Consider the following 20,898-nt stretch of genomic DNA (forward strand, 5'->3'; position numbering starts at 1 on the left):
TCGACGGAATGAATACCCGTTAGCCAAGGAGGAGGAGCCAAGCCGTACAAAGTACATCAACTCTGCTATTTAGCTGGCAAGCATATCCATTTTTCACGCATTTGTGGTTTAAAGTTTTACCTTCACGATGGCTGATTATAGAGGGAAAGCAACCGATCAAATGAAGCTATGGAAAGAGGGCCGAAGCGCTCAGGTTTGTCCATTTCGATGATTCATGTATATAGACGCGGCGATGATGTTGCGCAGTTGACGCAAGGGGAGTTTGTTGTGAAATGGGTGAGAGGTCGTCCAGGGTCCTATTCGTGTCTCCTGGCTCGACAGTTAGCACATTTACTATCATTTAAGAACCCTGGCACTATACAATTCCACAACATTTCGTACAAAGTCACATTTGTGTTAGAATTGTAATTCATTTCTGGTTGTGCATGGGGAGGGGGGTCAGGAATGGTTAGATGGCTGCTGTTAGCTAACGTCCGCTTAGCACTTGCAGGTTGAGCTCTTGCGTTTGTTTTTTGGAATAGAATACTTCTAGCCACAATGATCTGATTAGACGTTCATTACCTTCTCTCTAGGCGGACCGCGGCTATGCCACGATCAGGAAAGCGCGGCGTCTGCGTCAGCAACTCATTTAGTATCACATTGTATTAGTCACATGCGTCGAATACAACAGGTGTAGGTACAGTAAAATAACAATAGCGAGACCATATACAGGTGGGTACTGATACAGAGTCAATGTGCGGGGGCACCGGTTAGTTGAGGTAGTATGTGCATGTAGGTAGTTATTAAAGTGACTATGCATAGATGACAACAGTGAGTAACAGTGGTGTGAGGGGGGGGGGGGCGAGGGGGCACTGCAAATAGTAGGTAGCCATTTGACTAGATGTTCAAGAGTCTTATGGCTTGGGGGTAGAAGCTGTTTAGAAGCCCATTGGACCTAGATTTGGCGCTCAGTTACCGCTTGCCGTCCTGTAGCAGAGAGAACAGTCTATGACTAGGGTGGCTGGAGTCTGAATTTGTAAGGCCTTCCTCTATGGTGTTATCTTTGTTATGGTATGCATTAATTTGTGGATGTCAATCACCCATTTCGTATGACAAGTAGATATAAATTAATAAGAAGTTTCAAGTTAGCTAAAATGCTAAAGTTGTCTGTGATGAGACCAAGTAAACACATGGCTTTCTTTCATTCGCCATATACCCAGCTAGAAATTAGGAATCGGCCCAGGAGCGGGCCTCTTCCGGGGGCCGGAACTGATTGAATCGGTCCGGAATCAAAATTAATGACTGCCCAGAGTCGGCCCGTTTCAGTCGACCAGTATTCAGACGAATTTTTTTGATCGGCATCCTACCAGAATCCCCCCAGAAGCGGCCCGATGCAAATGTTAATAAATGTGTAGGTCTATGTCGGCATGCCGATGGCACGCTTCCTCAAAACTTGCGAACTCGGAGAGTTCTTACACAAACGTTTTAATGCTTATTTATTGACTTGACAAAGTATCAAAATACTACACAGGACTCTTAAAGAATTTCATTTAAATGTTAATTATATTTTTTGATCACAGAAAAATAAATAATGAAATGTTAACTATAAAAAGCAGCCCGTGTAATCATCTGCCATAGAGTAGCCCCAATCTGCCCGAGCCCCAAGTAATACATTTGGGACAGATAACTCACACCTGAATCGGCCCGAGCTCATTCCCTGCATCGTAGCCATAAGTAATACTGCTGAAGGCGGCCCTGACTCGGGCCACATGACGTCGGCCGAGTTTGACTCTCAGCGGAGTGCCCCGACTCTCAGCCGGAATCGGCCCAGATCGACTGTGCTAGCTGGGTATTTACTCAGTCTGTCGCTAAATTTCAAATGGCTTTATATAAATGTACTGAAACTCCAATTGTTGGGGAGTTGCAGCGATAAGACAAGTTCGTAATCATGAAAAAGGGGTATAAATGTATTCCGAGCCTGCAAGGGAACCATGCATGCAAAGCCCGTTACGCACCTGCATAAGGTAAATCTGAATACCAACTATTGAGAAGTGCTTAGGAAAGGCATATATTTCTTAAATTGAATTGGTCAATATTGAATTGTAACAATAAATAACATGAATGAAGCAATGAGGCCGTGATTGTAAATAAGAATTTGTTGTTAATTAACTGACTTGCCTAGTTAAATAAAGGTAAAAAGTAAAAAGCATTTGATCATTCAATGTCTTCGCTATGTATAATGTCTATTCCATTGCTTTCCCTTCAGAGGCCAGACACCCTGACCACAGGGGCTGGTCACCCGGTAGGGGACAAGCTGAATATAATGACCACAGGTCCCCAGGGGCCCCTCCTGGTGCAGGACACCCCGTTCATAGATGAGATGTCACACTTCGACCGTGAGCGCATCCCAGAGAGGGTGGTTCACGCCAAGGGAGGCGGTGGGTGTCCAGCACTACCAATGAATTTAAGACAGGCACTTATTGGCATTAATGCAATATATACTGAACAAAAATATAAACGCACATGCAGCAATTTCAAATATTTTACTTAGTTATAGTTAATATAAGTAAATTGAAAAAAATTCATTGGCCCTAATCTATGGATTTCACATGACAGGGAATACAGATATGCCATACACATGGTCTGCTGTTGTGAGGCCGGTTGGATATACTGCCAAATTCTCTAAAATGATGTTGGTAGAGAAATTAAGTAAATTCTCTGTCAACAGCGGTGGTGGGCATTCGTCTTGTCAGCATGCCAATTGCACGCTTCCTTAAAACTTGAGACATGTGGCATTGTGTGACAACTGCACGTTAGTGGCCTTTTATTGTCCCTAGCACAAGGTGCACCTGTGTAATGATCATGCTGTTTAACCAGCTTCTTGATATACCAAACCTGTCAAGTGGATGGATTATCTTGGCAAAGGAGAAATGCTTACTAACAGGGATGTAAACAATTGTGTGCCAAAAAAATAAGCATTTTGTGTGTGTGGAAAACTTTGGGTCTTTTCTTTCTGCGCTCATTAAACATGGGACCAAGACATTAGATGTTGCGTTTATATTTTTGTTCAGTATATGTGTCAAACTGTTTAGACAAGCAGAAATGACAGAGCTGGAGAGGCAGTCAAACACCACTAGATGTTTTACTTAATAGTGGAGCTTCACGTATTGGTTGGAGAAACACTACCCTGTCCTAGACATCTAGTTATCAATCGTGGGCCTACGCCAAAAAGCCAACTGTAAACGGCTCTCCTGTCTAATATTATAAAGACCATGATCATGTGACAATCTGTTGGCCCACTACACGAGGGGTAAAGTGCACCACATGTATGGCTTTATTTGCAGGTGTTTACGCACTAATCTTCCAAGGGATGTCTACACAACATGGTGAAGGCAGCACATTTGTTTGTGAAGTTGAATATAACCTCACCTCATTTTGTCTAATGACAAGTTCAGTGGTTCTCTCGTTTTGATGTATCACTATGGGGATTCGCCAGGATCTCCAACTCTTGGAAGGACCTGTCAGAAGCTTCTGTTGCAGACAAGGAGGTAGTGGCGAAGGAGGTGAGATCCCTCACTTCCTTATAACGAGAAAGCCGCAAGGCTTCTAACTATCTAGCCCGTAACACTGTTTACACAAGCAACCGTTTTCTAGCCACCAGCTGCAAGGCTTCTAACTAGCTAGCCTACGCAGTCTACTCGTTGTTCTTACAACTGGTGTTGCTTTTTCCTCCAAGCAAGCCTTGTTCCTCACAATGGCCTTTGGTATCCCAGGACGAGCCTAGCCCAGCACTCGGACCCCCACGTTCTTGCACTTGCGATTCCATGATTGCTGGGAAGGATACCCACCTATGCATCAATTTCCTGGGACAGGAACATGCCCAAGAGGCACTTTACGACCCTGAGTCCTGTGAGCATTGCTGACTGGGGCAGGTCTGAGGTTTAAACAAGCATCTATCTCGATAGCCCCTTTCTCCTCCAAGCTAACAGCGAAAACTGAAGCTCAGCTTCCCGCAACCTAGCGAAGTCATGGATATCCTCGACCCATTCCCCTCATGGTCTCCATTGGAGTTTGGGCTCCTCCGTGCCCGTTAAGGGACCTATACAACGAGAAGAGACCGGTGTCATTCACCGCGGTAAAGCAATTCTCGGTGGTACTCGCATGCCTCAGGGAAGCTAAGAGCTCATAGGACAAACCCCTCACTAGCAAGATCCTTGCTAGGGGCAACCCAAGCCTGAACATGCACAATATGGAGGAATGTAGGTTTGGTTACGCTCCCACGGTGGCGCCGTCTCTGGCTTAGCACCTTAGTCCCTCGCGCCGGGTTACTAACGACACTGGCACCTCACTCGCTAGAAAGATGGTCCACTTTACTGCCTCAATTTTTTTCAGTAAATGTACTTGGCCCAACAAATTGGCCATCAATGTGACACCTTTAAAAAATATATATATATTGTTGGCTTATCATGCTGATCTAATGGAGGTGGTTGGGGAACAACTGGACTCAGACACCCTAGATCCAGATGCCGGAGAGGAGATCTGTGTGTTTAGACTAAAACCTCTGTGCCTCCCATAGTGCAATTTAAGGCTGTGGTCATACCATAAGCCTAAGTCTGGTGGGAGAAGGGGCTGAACGAGGACGGCGCACTCGCCAGACATCAGAGCCTCAGATAATGATATGGTACATTGTCTTTATTTATTCATTTATTTATACAGTTTCTTTTCACTGCAATTGGTTCAGATAACCATACATCCCCATCAGTTGGGAGCAAGAGGCTGGGGATATCTTTGCTCTTGACAACCCTCCATTGAAACAGGGCCAAGACATACCAGTTACATAGCTGTTCTACTTCCCAGCATTAGGGAATACTGTGCTAAGTAAAAATAAATAAAAGACAGGCCCTCGGATCTTGGAAGAGAGTGCCAGCCTCCTCATGCATGCTCTGGGTTGTTTTTCTTGGAGAAGTGGAATGACTAAACCAACTGTTCCTTCCTACTCTGTTTTCCATGGTCCTATGTTCCTGGCAGGACTTGTTGGACAGAGAAAAAGGTTTTCTTTGTTAAGGTCCGCTAGCCGCTTTCTTGGCCTGCCAAGGCCCTGACAGTATTGCCGTTTATCCATCCCTATTATGTTGTTTTTGTTTGGGGGGGCACGTCACTTATGCCCTGTCGCTAAGCCTTTAGCTAGTCCTGGGGCATGTCTATTGTGCTTAAGATATTTTCATAGCAGCGTGGAGCTGTAATATTTCTTCATCTTTCGCTTTGCTACAGCCCTTGGCACCCGTATGCGAGTGTGTGGACTGTGCTTTACCAGCCACTGTTTGCGCCCTCAGTGTGCCCAGGGGTTTTTCAGATTAATGTACCTAACCCCATCCTTTGGCCTAGGTCAACATTTTCTTACTTGTTGCACCTTGGGGCCTATGGCTTTTCACCTGTCGCCTTCCTCAGTAGGGCGTATGCTCGTTGCACATCTACGTGGACTGAACGAGAGCTCAGGCAAGGGTGTCATGTTCTTCCCTCATTGGGCAACATTAGATTGTTTTATAATGGTGAGATTGACAGCCTTTGGAGGGGCCTGAAAGGGCCCTCTTCTACAGAGGAGTTTATATCTTGGGCGCTCGTTTTTGAGACACGGATTGGGCTTCCCCTCACATTGTTACAAGATTTTTCCAGACTGGTTGTTTCTGCACTTTCTTGGTTCGTACTCTCTCAGTTTCGGAGCCTCTTGAAGGTTGCTAATGTTTGGACTATTGTGGCTTCAGAGAATGTTTTGCGATACAGGAGTTGGCCATATCCCCATCATGATACATCGAAAGTATTTGATAGAACTTAAGGTAACTTCCGTAAACCCGGTTCTCTGATAATGAGGTGAGATGTATCACCGCATTCCCTTGCTGGCAAGGGCGCGAGGAAGAGAAGCATGCTTGAGAAGGACCAGAGAATGAGAGAGTTCCTTCTTATAAGGAAGTGAGGGGCTCACCTCATTTGCCACTCTACCTGTGTCTCCAGCATATGCTTTTGATACAGTAGGTCCTTCCTAGAGATGGTGATCCTGGCGAATCTCCATAGTGATACATCATACTCATATTATCAGAGAACCGGGGTTACACAAGTAACTTTGCTTTGCACTGCCTACAATGACAGTAAAGATACATTGGTTTTAAATTAGGAGTGATCATTTACGTTAGCCTAACTAGCTGTGCCATCTCTGGTCTCGGGGAAAACGACCCTTGGCAACAGCAGAGACTGGCGTCTGGTTTCAATGACAGACTTTTTTGGCAACTTCGATAAGGGAACAAAAATGTATATATATCTAACTAGCTAACACAAAATACAACGGTAACTGACCATGTACTGCCTCTTCCTCAACAGGAGCGTTCGGGTACTTTGAGGTGACACATGACATCTCTCGCTACTGCAAGGCCAAGGTGTTTGAGCATGTGGGAAAGACCACACCTATCGCCGTCCGCTTCTCCACCGTGGGTAAGACGCACCACCGCTTTCCTACTGGTTACATTAGTCTACATGACATTTAAAAAAAAAAAATTTTATCCCACACTTTCCTGGTATTTAATCAAAACTTACATAGTAAAATTGTATTGCGGTTGCTCCCTCCGGCTTTTCCATAAAACTGCTACAAACACGTTTACTTGTTTCCTCAAGAACATGTGTAAAGAAGAACAGTATCATGTAGTATGTATTTGCTTCCAATATTAGCTTGTTTATGATGCTTTTAGTCATTGCCTCTGGTTATGATTGTCTGCAAAAGCAATTTTTGCCGATATCAGAAGAATCCTAGACCGAGTTCATGTTAACTTCTGACGAATAGAAAATTCCTAATTTGACCAAATAACACTCTTATAACAGCTCTAGTAACGTGCATAGCGGATGCCTGGACAGTTGTCTCCTGCCAGAGCTATACAAACAGCTTGTGCAAGAGCCCCATGAGAAAATGGTGTTGTCTACATGATTGATGCTGTCAAGTGACGAGCGGTCCGTGGTGTAGTAACCCTGACCCTCACTAACCCTGACCCAAAGCCTCAGTGGGAAAACTGCTCTTTACAGGAATTAAATTAGCTGGGAGTCCAAAGAAAAGACAAACTCCGTGAACAATTTGGATGAATACTTTGATACAGTTAGCCTACATGTCCTAGAAACATATAGGCTACCTGAACCCACCTAAAGTTCCCTGGAATCTCTTTTCTATTGAATTGACTTGACTCTAGCCTTTTCAGCAATGTTTGGTATTTCTTGAGTTTTTGAAATGATACAAAATAAAGGCAAAATGTAAATTACTCAGCAATTACAACATCCAAAAAGACAATGATGTTTCTTCAATACGTTATTGAATAAATTCCAGAAAATAGACAGCGTCATTTTTTCCCATCTGTAAATAATGTCTTGATTTTCTAATTGTCATATATTTTGTATCTAACGCATGTAGCTGGGGAATCGGGCTCAGCCGACACAGTGAGAGACCCACGTGGCTTTGCAGTCAAGTTCTACACTGACGAGGGCAACTGGGACCTTACTGGCAACAACACCCCCATATTCTTTATCAGGGACGCTATGCTGGTGAGTCCAGGCACGTGTGAGTCAAGATTGAGCCTGTGTGCCCAGCCAAGGTTCAGGGTGTAGTGTGTGTTACTGTGGCCAAGGTTCAGGGTGTAGTGTGGGTGTGTTACCGTGGCCAAGGTTCAGGGTGTAGTGTGGGTGTGTTACCGTGGCCAAGGTTCAGGGTGTAGTGTGTGTGTGTTACCGTGGCCAAGGTTCAGGGTGTAGTGTGTGTGTGTTACCGTGGCCAAGGTTCAGGGTGTAGTGTGTGTGTTGTGTACCGTGGCCAAGGTTCAGGGTGTAGTGTGTGTGTTACCGTGGCCAAGGTTCAGGGTGTAGTGTGTGTGTGTGTGTTACCGTGGCCAAGGTTCAGGGTGTAGTGTGTGTGTGTGTGTGTGTGTTACCGTGGCCAAGGTTCAGGGTGTAGTGTGTGTGTGTGTGTGTGTTTACCGTGGCCAAGGTTCAGGGTGTAGTGTGTGTGTGTGTGTTACCGTGGCCAAGGTTCAGGGTGTAGTGTGTGTGTGTGTGTGTTACCGTGGCCAAGGTTCAGGGTGTAGTGTGTGTGTGTGTGTGTGTGTGTGTGTGTGTGTGTGTTACCGTGGCCAAGGTTCAGGGTGTAGTGTGTGTGTGTGTTACCGTGGCCAAGGTTCAGGGTGTAGTGTGTGTGTGTGTGTTACCGTGGCCAAGGTTCAGGGTGTAGTGTGTGTGTGTGTGTGTGTGTGTGTGTTACCGTGGCCAAGGTTCAGGGTGTAGTGTGTGTGTGTGTGTTACCGTGGCCAAGGTTCAGGGTGTGTGTGTGTGTGTGTGTTACCGTGGCCAAGGTTCAGGGTGTTGTGTGTGTGTGTGTTACCGTGGCCAAGGTTCAGGGTGTTGTGTGTTACCGTGGCCAAGGTTCAGGGTGTTGTGTGTGTGTGTGTGTGTGTGTGTGTGTGTGTGTGGCCAAGGTTCAGGGTGTAGTGTGTGTGTGTGTTACCGTGGCCAAGGTTCAGGGTGTAGTGTGTCAAGGTTCAGGTGTAGTGTGTGTGTGTGTGTGTGTGTTACCGTGGCCAAGGTTCAGGGTGTAGTGTGTGTGTGTGTGTGTGTGTGTGTGTTACCGTGGCCAGGTTCAGGGTGTAGTGTGTGTGTGTTACCGTGGCCAAGGTTCAGGGTGTAGTGTGTGTGTGTGTGTGTTACCGTGGCCAAGGTTCAGGGTGTAGTGTGTGTGTGTGTGTTACCGTGGCCAAGGTTCAGGGTGTAGTGTGTGTGTGTTACCGTGGCCAAGGTTCAGGGTGTAGTGTGTGTGTGTTACCATGGCCAAGGTTCAGGGTGTAGTGTGTGTGTGTGTGTGCTACCGTGGCCAAGGTTCAGGGTGTAGTGTGTGTGTGCTACCGTGGCCAAGGTTCAGGGTGTAGTGTGTGTGTGTGTGTGCTACCGTGGCCAAGGTTCAGGGTGTAGTGTGTGTGTGTGTGTGCTACCGTGGCCAAGGTTCAGGGTGTAGTGTGTGTGTGTTACCGTGGCCAAGGTTCAGGGTGTAGTGTGTGTGTGTGTGTGTGGCCAAGGTTCAGGGTGTAGTGTGTGTGTGTTACCGTGGCCAAGGTTCAGGGTGGTGTGTGTTACCGTGGCCAAGGTTCAGGGTGTAGTGTGTGTGTGTGTGTTACCGTGGCCAAGGTTCAGGGTGTAGTGTGTGTTACCGTGGCCAAGGTTCAGTGTGTGTTACCGTGGCCAAGGTTCAGGGTGTTTGTGTGTGTGTGTGTTACCGTGGCCAAGGTTCAGGGTGTGTGTGTGTGTGTTACCGTGGCCAAGGTTCAGGGTGTGTTACCGTGGCCAAGGTTCAGGGTGTAGTGTGTGTGTGTTACCGTGGCCAAGGTTCAGGGTGTAGTGTGTGTTACCGTGGCCAAGGTTCAGGGTGTAGTGTGTGTGCGTTACCGTGGCCAAGGTTCAGGGTGTTTGTGTGTGTGTGTGTGTGTGTGTGTTACCGTGGCCAAGGTTCAGGGTGTGTGTGTGTGTGTGTTACCGTGGCCAAGGTTCAGGGTGTGTGTGTATGTGGCCAAGGTTCAGGGTGTGTGTGTGTGTTACCGTGGCCAAGTGTTCCGTGGCCAGGTTCAGTGTGTGTTACCGTGGCCAAGGTTCAGTGTGTGTTACCGTGGCCAAGGTTCAGTGTGTGTTACCGTGGCCAAGGTTCAGGGTGTGTGTGTTACCGTGGCCAAGGTTCAGGGTGTGTGTGTTACCGTGGCCAAGGTTCAGGGTGTAGTGTGTGTGTGTGTGTGTGTGTGTTACCGTGGCCAAGGTTCAGGATGTAGTGTGTGTTACCGTGGCCAAGGTTCAGGGTGTAGTGTGCGTGGCTGTGCGCTTGGCCAAGATTCAGGGTGGTGTGTGTGTGAGACCAAGATGTTTTGTGTGTATGGGTGGATATTATGTGTTATGGTGCTATACATCAGTTAATTTCCCCGTATGATATGTACCATTACCGTATCTCTGATATCCCTTTGTCTGTGCAGTTCCCATCCTTTATCCACTCTCAGAAGCGCAACCCCCAGACTCACCTAAAGGACCCAGACATGGTGTGGGACTTCTGGAGCCTGCGGCCTGAGTGTATGCATCAGGTGCTGTAGTTGCTCCTCTCTACCTGCAACCAGACCTTTACATGCACGCGCACACGATAGATCGATGGATGGTTTTCTGACATTGTATTTTCTGATTTCACCCCACACTAAGCCACATTTTAGTAACAACATGCCATTAACAACTTCATAGCTATGCCATTATGTCTAGGAATGGTGGGTGCTGCGAATGCATCCCTTTCCTGATCAGATTATTACATCGTCCTTATATACTTACGTTTTTCTAGATCTTATTTTCTTACAATAGCTCAATTGCTAATGACTGAATATGTGTCTTTGTTCATGGTCTTCTATTTGTTCTCGTCTCTGTGAAGGTGTCCTTCCTGTTCAGTGACCGTGGTCTGCCTGACGGCTTCCGCCACATGAACGGCTACGGCTCCCACACCTTCAAGCTGGTCAACGCCGAGGGTCAGCCCGTCTACTGCAAGTTCCATTACAAGGTCAAAGCACAATTAAAAATAATGTAGTGTACAGGACTAGTGAAATGCCCTACACTTAAATGGATAGAGGAGTCAACTATACCTAATTACCTGAAGGATACAAGAGGGAAAGAAGGAAACGTAGTTGGAGAAATTGGTACAGGATTCATAGTAACCCATAGCAACCTTCACATCACAGACCGACCAGGGCATCAAGAACATGAAACCTGAGGATGCCGAGCACCTGGCTTCCACCGACCCGGACTATGCCATCCGAGACCTTTACACCTCCATCGCCAACGGCAACTTCCCCTCCTGGTCCTTTTACATCCAGGTCATGACCTTTGAGCAGGCAGAGAAGTTCCAGTGGAACCCCTTTGACCTGACCAAGGTACCTTAGAGATGCAATAAGCAGTAATCTCTCTGCCATTTGCCTAATTTAAGTTTGACAAAGCAAGTAGTCATTGTGTAGAGAATCATTGTACCATCTAAACCGCTGTGATATATATTTTCCATAACCAAAGATATTGTATTTTCAGGTGTTTGAAGCTGGTGTAGTAAACCAAAAGGAAATACGCAAGAACGGGCAGCATAGAAGTAGCGCATATAGAACAGATCTACCACTTCTTAGACTTACTTTCAATGAGAAAGAACAATTTAGAACTCAATTTCTATGTGAATTTGGTCGGGTCGCCCAAAAAGTTAGATATTGCAGCTTTATTTTTCACAAGTTATGTGGGAGCCACTCTCTTTATAGTAGGTGCATTCCCTAACATTTATCAATATGTTCCCTTGGTTTTGAAAGAATGTGACGGCAATACCTGATGTCTTTGTACTTTCTAAGCCATTTAAACCTGCCACAAAAACACATTCCCAGAATATCCAGACATTGGCAGTACTCTGGCTTTTCCACAATAGGGGGGACTTCCTCAACATAAACACTGAAAGATCTGACAGTGGTCTGATATTTGTTATGGTGTCATGGCATCTGTGAGCATTAGTATGATTGGCAACTGATTCTCAGCTGTTATTTAGTCAGGATAATTATTAGGTGAAAATAATACATTTTCAAGCCTACATGTTCATGTAATTCGTTTGCACGTCCATGCACCTTGGTTGACATGCGAGGTAGCTACACTTCTCTCTTACTCCTTAGGTGTGGTCTCACAAGGAGTACCCCCTCATTCCTGTGGGGAGGTTGGTGCTCAACAGAAACCCTGCCAACTACTTTGCTGAGATCGAGCAGCTAGCCTTTGACCCCAGCAACATGCCCCCAGGCATCGAGCCCAGCCCTGACAAGATGCTGCAGGGGCGTCTGTTCTCCTACCCAGACACACACCGGCACCGGCTGGGCGCCAACTACCTGCAGCTGCCCGTCAACTGCCCCTTCAGGACCCGTGTGGCCAACTACCAGCGAGACGGGCCCATGTGCATGTTGGACAACCAGGCTGGCGCTCCCAACTACTTCCCCAACAGCTTCAGTGCTCCAGAGACCCAACCCCAGCACGTGGAGACCAGGTTTAAGGTGTCCCCAGATGTGGGCCGCTACAACAGTACTGACGACGATAACGTCACACAGGTAGAGAACCCGTATGTTGGGAATATTGGTTAAGTTATCACTAAACTTTATGAATGAATATATTTTATGAATGGCACCAGTTGATTATTGGACAAACATTGTATTTTAAGAATATCTGACTCATGAGTTATCTTAGCAACAACACACTTAAGACAGAACTGAGAATAATAGTAATCATTGAACTTCAAATGTAATAATAAAAATCAATACATGAATCAATGGTCACAGGGTAAATTCAATCATTTGTTTATCAAATTGCTAGAGAACAATACTCTAATTGTGGATAGAGCTACCTTTACACAATCAAGCTTGTACTTAACAGGTCATGCGGGCGCATACTGCTAAAAAGTATTGACTGAGTTGTGCAGTGTGCAATTTTAAAATGACAGTTGTGGTTAAGTTTTAACATGAAGTTACTGAAAGTCAACCTAAAGAGTTACACATTACACGTAATGCCAATGTATCAATGCATTAGTTACTGTCAAAGGGGGAGACGAGAGACTCAGAGATTTGCACTGATGCCGGGTGGTGCACGTCAGAACGAGGAATGCTAGCTTCTGCTGTAGAGGACAGATCTTGGTGGGATCAGTCTGATTAAAGCCTGTGATCCGGAATCGTTAGCTCGGCTTCAAGGGAAAACGACAACATACTTTTCCACTAAACCCAGCATTTACATGTCTTCCCTGTCCGGTAAAGGGGGTTGTGCTGATGTGACTTGAGGTTAATTTACTACACACAGAGCTGTGTGCACTACACTGGCAGGGCCAATAATGATACACCCTATAAAGAAATCTTTGTTATTATACATATTAAATGCTTTATGATTACAAATAATGAAATAAATATTTAATTGATTGTTTCTTAATGCTGATTGATGTATGTGACCAGGGCCCTGACCCTTTGTGTATATGTATTGCAGGTGCGTACCTTCTTCACTAAGGTGCTGAACGAGGAGGAGCGCCAGAGGCTTTGTCAGAATATGGCTGGTGCCCTGAAGGGAGCCCAAGTCTTCATCCAGAAACGCTGGGTGTGTTGTCATCACCATCATTAAGATTGTCTAAGTTCATCACTTTCATCATCATTAGTATCAGCAATTATGGCTGTTATATAGTTGGTATCATCTTCCTCACTACCACAAAGGCCATCTTTGCAATGTAATGTTTAATAATGTATAGTGCTATCACTAACAACACTGTTCGGACCCTCTCTCTCTCTGCTCTCACTCCCTGTTTTTCCAGGTTCAGAACCTGATGGCTGTGCATGCAGACTATGGAAACGGGGTCCAGGCCCTACTCAACAATGCTGACCCCAAGAAGGTAAGTCCATTTGTTGCTGTCAACAGACACGAAAGCGTATGTCGTCCCCCATGAATGATGCAGTGTAGGAAAAGCACTCGCACATCTGAGTTGGCTTGTTGCAGGTGAATAGGAATAATTCAGGAAATATTTGGAGAAAAATAAAGATCGAAGTGTAGTCGCATTATTTACGTGAGCAGTTTTAAGTATATTGTAGATCCTTCATGAACATCAATTTGCATTAACTAAATAGTTTCGTACACATTGTATTTAGGTAGAACTTTTAGTTTGTACTTTTTTCTTATTCCTTTCTATTTAGTATGTGACTGTTTCTCTCAGGACCCCTCGTAAACAAGATTGTGTTTTTTTAATAGCCTCAAATCTCCTTGTCTTCTCCCACTCTCACAGGACGCTGTGAGAGTGTATACCCGTGGAGGTGCAGCTGCCATCACTGCCTCCTCCAAGATGTGATGCCTTAACTTCCACCTGGGGGGCAGTTCTACCTTTTGCGCTTACCAGCCTGCTATCCAAGATCCTACTTCTAACCGTCCGTGAATGCGATAGCTAATGAAATGGGAAATGATCATATTTTAATATTCCTCAGGCTGCTTACAACATTGTTCTAACGTGTTTCCTGTCCATTTTGCCAAAGTTCACACAGAAATGTATGTAGTCAGACTGCAGCCCTATGGGAGAAGATCTGTCCCCAAACTACATCTGTCAAATATACAGGTCTGCTGTCTGAAATGTTCATGCCATTTTCAGTATAGTGATCCATCTCTTCCCAATTATGTATCGTTTGTGTGTCCGTGTTTCATCGAAGCCCTGATAGTTAGCTTAATAGAGGTATCTGTTAGCCTATATGCAAAAAATGACATTTATCCTAGTTAAACAAACCACCAATGTTTTTGAATGAGATTCATAATGATTTTGCAGTTTAAACTTAAGTTCTCTTCAAAAGTGTTCCTGTGTTAAGGCCTACACCATTTTCCTTGTTTATATTAGAAATAGTTGCCGGCCATCGATCGGTGACTGTGATTGAGTCATGAAAGAATGTTTAAGTCATCGTCCTCGCAGCCAAACCAACACAGCAGTGCCTTTTTTGGTTAGAAACGTATCCATAGTCACCATGGCATTATAAAGGGTTTGCAATGACTTTTATGAATAATCTCATGTACCAAATGTCTTCTGTATATTTGTGTTTTTTTGCGTACTCTGAATCACTAAAGGGTCTGGGTTGAATTAGGGCTGGGGAAACAAGAACCACTACTGTTTACTGAGGAGATATCTTAGTCCTTATCCCTTCTCACAAATCTCCCTACGTGTTTTCTATGTTCCAGCTGAGCCCTGGGCTGTTAGTGTTTCTGTGCTAGGTAGCATTCCCCATCATATCGCCTGTCTGAAAGTGAGTTGTTATATTGATATGCAATTGTGAACTTTGAACCACAAAATAAGATGCATTATTGAGTGCTTGATCTTTCAATTTATGCTAATATATCCAACGGCAATGCTATATGTGTGGTTTTAGTGTGTCTGGTTTAAAGTAGTCCTATCTTAACTACAGGGTACGCACACTAGTTCTAACGCAGGACTCCAGCTGATTCTACTCATCGAGCCCTTGACTTGTTGGTAGAGGAGTGTTTTCTACTGGGCTGGAACAAAAGGAACAGCGTTGAATAACCATAGTCCTTTGTAAATACATTGAGGGTTTTCACGAGGTTGTTATCTGTGGTGCTGTTCAAGTCGCGAATGGTGGTTTGTCCTTAGGTCTCAGCATTTCAAGACATTCAGTCCTACCTCCCCCATCTAGGTCCAATAGATTATGTACAAACAGACAGGACAGTGGTTAAGACAATGACTATAGAGTAAGCATACCACTGCAAAGACACTCAACAGACTGAGCTACAGGTAAACACAGACAATTACCTATTTCATCTGTGCAAAACATTCCTAGCAGGTTCATACTTAAGTTTCCATCAATTCAACTGTAGGCCTACATTGTCTGACTAGTGAATAGGTAGCTAGCATTTTCTTCACGCTAACCAGTTGATCATATTTTATGTAAATCGTGGGTGAATGTGTAAGCTTTGTTTTATATTTCCTATACTTTGCTTTATAATGTACTTGTTTAAACTTAGTCAGTTAATCAAAAACAAAACATCTCTCAATTCATGCAAGCCATGGTATCAGAACTGTTTTTTAAAATTATTTTTTAATATTAGAACAATTATTTCTAATACAAGCTTGCCTGCCTTGGCTTAGTAAAGATATGTTGGTAAATGTATATGGCAATGAATCCTTCAGCTCGAACTTGCTCAGTGGCAGGCTGACTCAGGGGGGCTAAGAACATTTATCCTGAATGAACCAGGTAAGTAGAGCTCTGAAGGTTGAGGTTTTGTCACCAAGGACAAACTCTCCTAACTTGTTTCATTGTCATATTTATTTCACAGGCCCCTGTCGCATGTAGGAGATATTTTGCATGTAATTCTGCCATTGATGTGACATGCACTACATGACCAAACGTATGTGTCAACATACTTTCAAAATCTTAGCTAGCAGTCATCCTCGTGAATCACTTTGACAATCTACTGGCAAATCCTTCTCATATGAAGAGAAATTATAGATACAACATATCAGTACTCAATTGCCATTAGACAAACATTACACCAATCAGAAATCGCAAATTCAACAATGAGTGGCAAACTGAGCGTCGCAAAGCAAACACTATCTTGCTTTCACTGCCTGCTATTCTGTGGCGGGTCACTGGCGGTTCAAGCTTGTATGGCTCCCTGGGCAAACCAGAACATTTTTTAAAACATTTGGAACAACACTAATAATCCTAACATTTAAAACATTAAAATATAAACAAAAATAAGACTCTAAATTATCAAAAAGTAACAAAGACAAATAGAACCAAATTTGTGTTGATTTGGCATTCGAGCATCGATACATTACCCATCCCTCTACACTGTCAACCAAGAGTCAAGACTAAACCAATTCACCTTGTTGGGTTGTAGACTGGTTTTATATTATTCTTAACAATTTTGCACAAACCAGAAAAAAACGCAACACTATGTGAAACTATATATTCAAAGTATTATGAATTAATTGTGGTTTATTTAGTAGCATTACATAGTGTGACTGATTTTACTATTTGCATTAGTACTGTGCAAAGTTAGATCCCCCTATATCGGGCTTCCAGTGGGGAGACCTGAGGTCAACCTACTATTTATATACATGTATATATATATATATATTCCAAGATGGCGTAGCAGTGCAGACGTCACTGCCCTTGACCAGCACAAAAACATCCTGTAGCGGACTGCAATAGCATCGAATAGTCCCCACGATATGCAACTGTTCAGGGAAGTCAGGAACCAATACACGCAGTCAGTCGGGAAAGCAAAGGCCAGCTTTTTCAAGCAGAAATTCGCATCATGTAGCTCTAACTCTAAAAAGTTTTGGGACACTGTAAAGTCCATGGAGAACAAGAGCACCTTCTCCCAGCTGCCCACTGCACTGAGGATAGGTAACACGGTCACCACTTATAAATCCATGATAATCGAACATTTCAATAAGCATTTCTCATCGGCTGGCCATGCCTTCATCCTAGCTACTCCAACCCCTGCCAACAGCTCCGCCTCCCCCGCAGTCTGGGTTGGCGCCCCCCTTCCTTGGGTTGTGCCGTGGCGGAGATCTTTGTGGGCTTACTGGGGGCTCTGTGGAAGGGGTGCGTCACCTGAGTGGGTTGATTCACTGATGTGGTCATCCTGTCTGGGTTGGCGCCCCCCTTGGGTTGTGCCATGAGATCTTTGTGGGCTATACTCAGCCTTGTCTCAGGATGGTGAGTTGGTGGTTGAAGATATCCCTCTAGTGGTGTGGGGGCTGTGCTTTGGCAAAGTGGGTGGGGTTATATCCTTCCTGTTTGGCCCTGTCCGGGGTGTCCTCGGATGGGACCACAGTGTCTCCTGACCCCTCCTGTCTCAGCCTCCAGTATTTATGCTGCAGTAGTTTATGTGTCGGGGGGCTGGGGTCAGTTTGTTATATCTGGAGTACTTCTCCTGTCCTATTCGGTGTCCTGTGTGAATTTAAGTGTGCTCTCTCTAATTCTCTCTTTCTTTCTCTCTCTCGGAGGACCTGAGCCCTAGGACCATGCCCCAGGACTACCTGACATGATGACTCCTTGCTGTCCCCAGTCCACCTGGCCGTGCTGCTGCTCCAGTTTCAACTGTTCTGCCTTATTATTATTGGACCATGCTGGTCATTTATGAACATTTGAACATCTTGGCCATGTTCTGTTATAATCTCCACCCGGCACAGCCAGAAGAGGACTGGCCACCCCACATAGCCTGGTTCCTCTCTAGGTTTCTTCCTAGGTTTTGGCCTTTCTAGGGAGTTTTTCCTAGCCACCGTGCTTCTACACCTGCATTGCTTGCTGTTTGGGGTTTTAGGCTGGGTTTCTGTACAGCACTTTGAGATATCAGCTGATGTACGAAGGGCTATATAAATACATTTGATTTGATTTGATTTGAGCTACTCGCCCAAGCCTCCCCAGCTTCTCCTTCATCCAAATCCAGACAGCAGATGTTCTGAAAGAGCTGCAAAACCTGGACCCGTACAAATCAGCTGGGTTAGACAATCTGGACCCTCTTTCTAAAACTATCCGCCGCCATTGTTGCGACCCCTATTACCTGCCTGTTCAACCTCTCTTTCTTATCGTCCGAGATCCCTAAAGATTGGAAGGCTGCCACGGTCATCCCCCTCTTCAAAGGGGGTGACACCCTAGACCCAAACTGTTACAGACCTATATCCATCCTGCCCTGCCTATCTAAAGTCTTCGAAAGCCAAGTTAATAAACAGATCACCGACCATTTCGAATCCCACCGTACCTTCTCCGCTGTGCAATCCGGCTTCCGAGCCGGTCACGGGTGCACCTCAGCCACGCTTAAGGTAATAAACGATATCAAAACCGCCATCGATAAAAGACAGTACTGTGCAGCCGTCTTCATCAACCTGGCCAAGGCTTTCGACTCGGTCAATCACCGTATTCCTATCGGCAGACTCAATAACCTTGCTTTTCTAATGACTGACTTCAGACGGGCCTGGGTCTTCCAGCATGACAACAACCCGAAACACACAGCAAGGGCAACTAATGAGTGGCTCTGTAAGAAGCCTCTCAAGGTCCTGGAGTGGCCTAGCCAGTCTCAAGACCTGAACCCAATAGAACATCTTTGGAGGGAGCTGAATGTCCGTATTGCCCAGCGACAGCCCCGAAACCTGAAGGATCTGGAGCAGGTCTGTATGGAAGAGTGGGTCAAAATCCCTGCTGCAGTGTGTGCAAACCTAGTCAAGAACTACAGGAAACATATGATCTCTGTAATTGCAAACAAAGGTTTCTGTACCAAATATTAAGTTCTGCTTTTCTGATGTATCAAATACTTATGTCATGCAATAAAATGCAAATGTATTACTTAAAAATCATACAATGTGCTTTTCTGGATTTTTGTTTTAGATTCCATCTCTCACAAGTGTACCTATGATAAAAATTACATGCTTTGTAAGTAGGAAAACCTGCAAAATCAGCAGTGTATCAAATACTTTTTTGCCCCACTGTATATGTATGGATATGTGTGTATATGTATGTATATATATATATGTGTATATATACAGTGGGGCAAAAAAGTATTTAGTCAGCCACCAATTGTGCAAGTTCTCCCACTTAAAAAGATGAGAGAGGCCTGTAATTTTCATCATAGGTACATTTCAACTATGACAGACAAAATGAGATTTTCTTTCTCCAGAATATCACATTGTAGGATTTTTTATGAATTTATTTGCAAATTATGGTGGAAAATAAGTATTTGGTCAATAACAAAAGTTTATCTCAATACTTTGTTAAATATACTTTTTTGGCAATGACAGAGGTCAAACGTTTTCTGTAAGTCTTCACAAGGTTTTCACACACTGTTGCTGGTATTTTGGCCCATTCCTCCATGCAGATCTCCTCTAGAGCAGGCTGTTGCTGGGCAACACAGACTTTCAACTCCCTCCAAAGATTTTCTATGGGGTTGAGATCTGGAGACTGGCTAGGCCATTCCAGGACCTTGAAATGCTTCTTATGAAGCCACTCCTTCGTTGCCCGGGCGGTGTGTTTGGGATCATTGTCATGCTGAAAGACCCAGCCACGTTTCATCTTCAATGCCCTTGCTGATGGAAGGAGGTGTTTACTCAAAATCTCACGATACATGGCCCCATTCATTCTTTCCTTTACACGGATCAGTCGTCCTGGTCCCTTTGCAGAAAAACAGCCCCAAAGCATGATGTTTCCACCCTCATGCTTCACAGTAGGTATGGTGTTCTTTGGATGTTTTCAGCATTCTTTGTCCTCCAAACACAACGAGTTGAGTTTTTACCAAAAAGTTATATTTTGGTTTCATGTGACCATATGACATTCTCCCAATCTTCTTCTGGATCATCCAAATGCTCTCTAGCAAACTTCAGACGGCCTGGACATGTACTGGCTTAAGCAGGGGGACACGTCTGGCACTGCAGGATTTGAGTCCCTGGCGGCGTAGTGTGTTACTGATGGTAGGCTTTGTTACTTTGGTCCCAGCTCTCTGCAGATCATTCACTAGGTCCCCCCGTGTGGTTCTGGGATTTTTGCTCACCGTTCTTGTGATCATTTTGACCCCACGTGGTGAGATCTTGCGTGGAGCCCCAGATCGAGGGAGATTATCAGTGGTCTTGTATGTCTTCCAATATTCTAATAATTGCTCCCACAGTTGATTTCTTCAAACCAAGCTGCTTACCTGTTGCAGATTCAGTCTTCCCAGCCTGGTGCAGGTCTACAATTTTGTTTCTGGTGTCCTTTGACAGCTCTTTGGTCTTGGCCATAGTGGAGTTTGGAGTGTGACTGTGAGGTTGTGGACAGGTGTCTTTTATACTGATAACATTTTCAAACAGGTGCCATTAATATAGGTAACGAGTGGAGGACAGAGGAGCCTCTTAAAGAAGAAGTTACAGGTCTGTGAGAGCCAGAAATCTTGCTTGTTTGTAGGTGACCAAATACTTATTTTCCACGATAATTTGCAAATAAATTCATTAAAAATCCTACAATGTGATTTTCTGGATTTTACTTTCTCATTTTGTCTGTCATAGTTGAAGTGTACCTATGATGAAAATTACAGGCATCTCTCGTCTTTTTAAGTGGGAGAACTTGCACAATTGATGGCTGACTAAATACTTTTTTGCCCCACTGTATGTGTATATATATATATATGTTAGCTTGATGTTGGTCGTGAACGTTTGCTAATGTTAGCTAACAGTTTGTAAAGGCTGTGTGTGGCTAACGAAAATTGAGAAGATGGAGAGCAGCGGAAGCACCAGGGGTGAGTAAAGTCACTAGTTGTCAATTAACTTGAACTTAAACGCTAGCAAATGTTGAACACGGTTAGTTATGATGCTTTTTATTG

The 20,898-nt window shown here is 44.6% G+C and overlaps 1 protein-coding gene across 2 annotated transcripts; it reads left to right on the forward strand.

The window, feature by feature from the left end:
• Positions 1-17: 17 nt before the first annotated feature.
• On the forward strand, positions 18-14,939 carry cat (catalase). 2 transcript variants are annotated; one of them, XM_024379114.2, is made up of 11 exons: positions 18-193; positions 2,246-2,417; positions 6,352-6,462; positions 7,424-7,554; positions 10,011-10,115; positions 10,448-10,573; positions 10,752-10,943; positions 11,709-12,131; positions 13,051-13,158; positions 13,370-13,447; positions 13,835-14,939. In XM_024379114.2, exons 1-11 carry the CDS (start codon positions 128-130, stop codon positions 13,895-13,897), a joined length of 1,575 nt encoding a protein of 524 aa, XP_024234882.1. In that variant the 5' UTR covers positions 18-127; the 3' UTR covers positions 13,898-14,939. The 2 variants fall into 2 exon arrangements, with proteins under 2 accessions (XP_024234882.1, XP_024234884.1); XM_024379116.2 differs by lacking the exon at positions 2,246-2,417 and having other exon boundaries at positions 31-193.
• Positions 14,940-20,898: the final 5,959 nt, after the last annotated feature.

The sequence above is a fragment of the Oncorhynchus tshawytscha genome, linkage group LG19, assembly GCF_018296145.1.
Source record: "Oncorhynchus tshawytscha isolate Ot180627B linkage group LG19, Otsh_v2.0, whole genome shotgun sequence".
Taxonomy (NCBI): domain Eukaryota; kingdom Metazoa; phylum Chordata; class Actinopteri; order Salmoniformes; family Salmonidae; genus Oncorhynchus; species Oncorhynchus tshawytscha.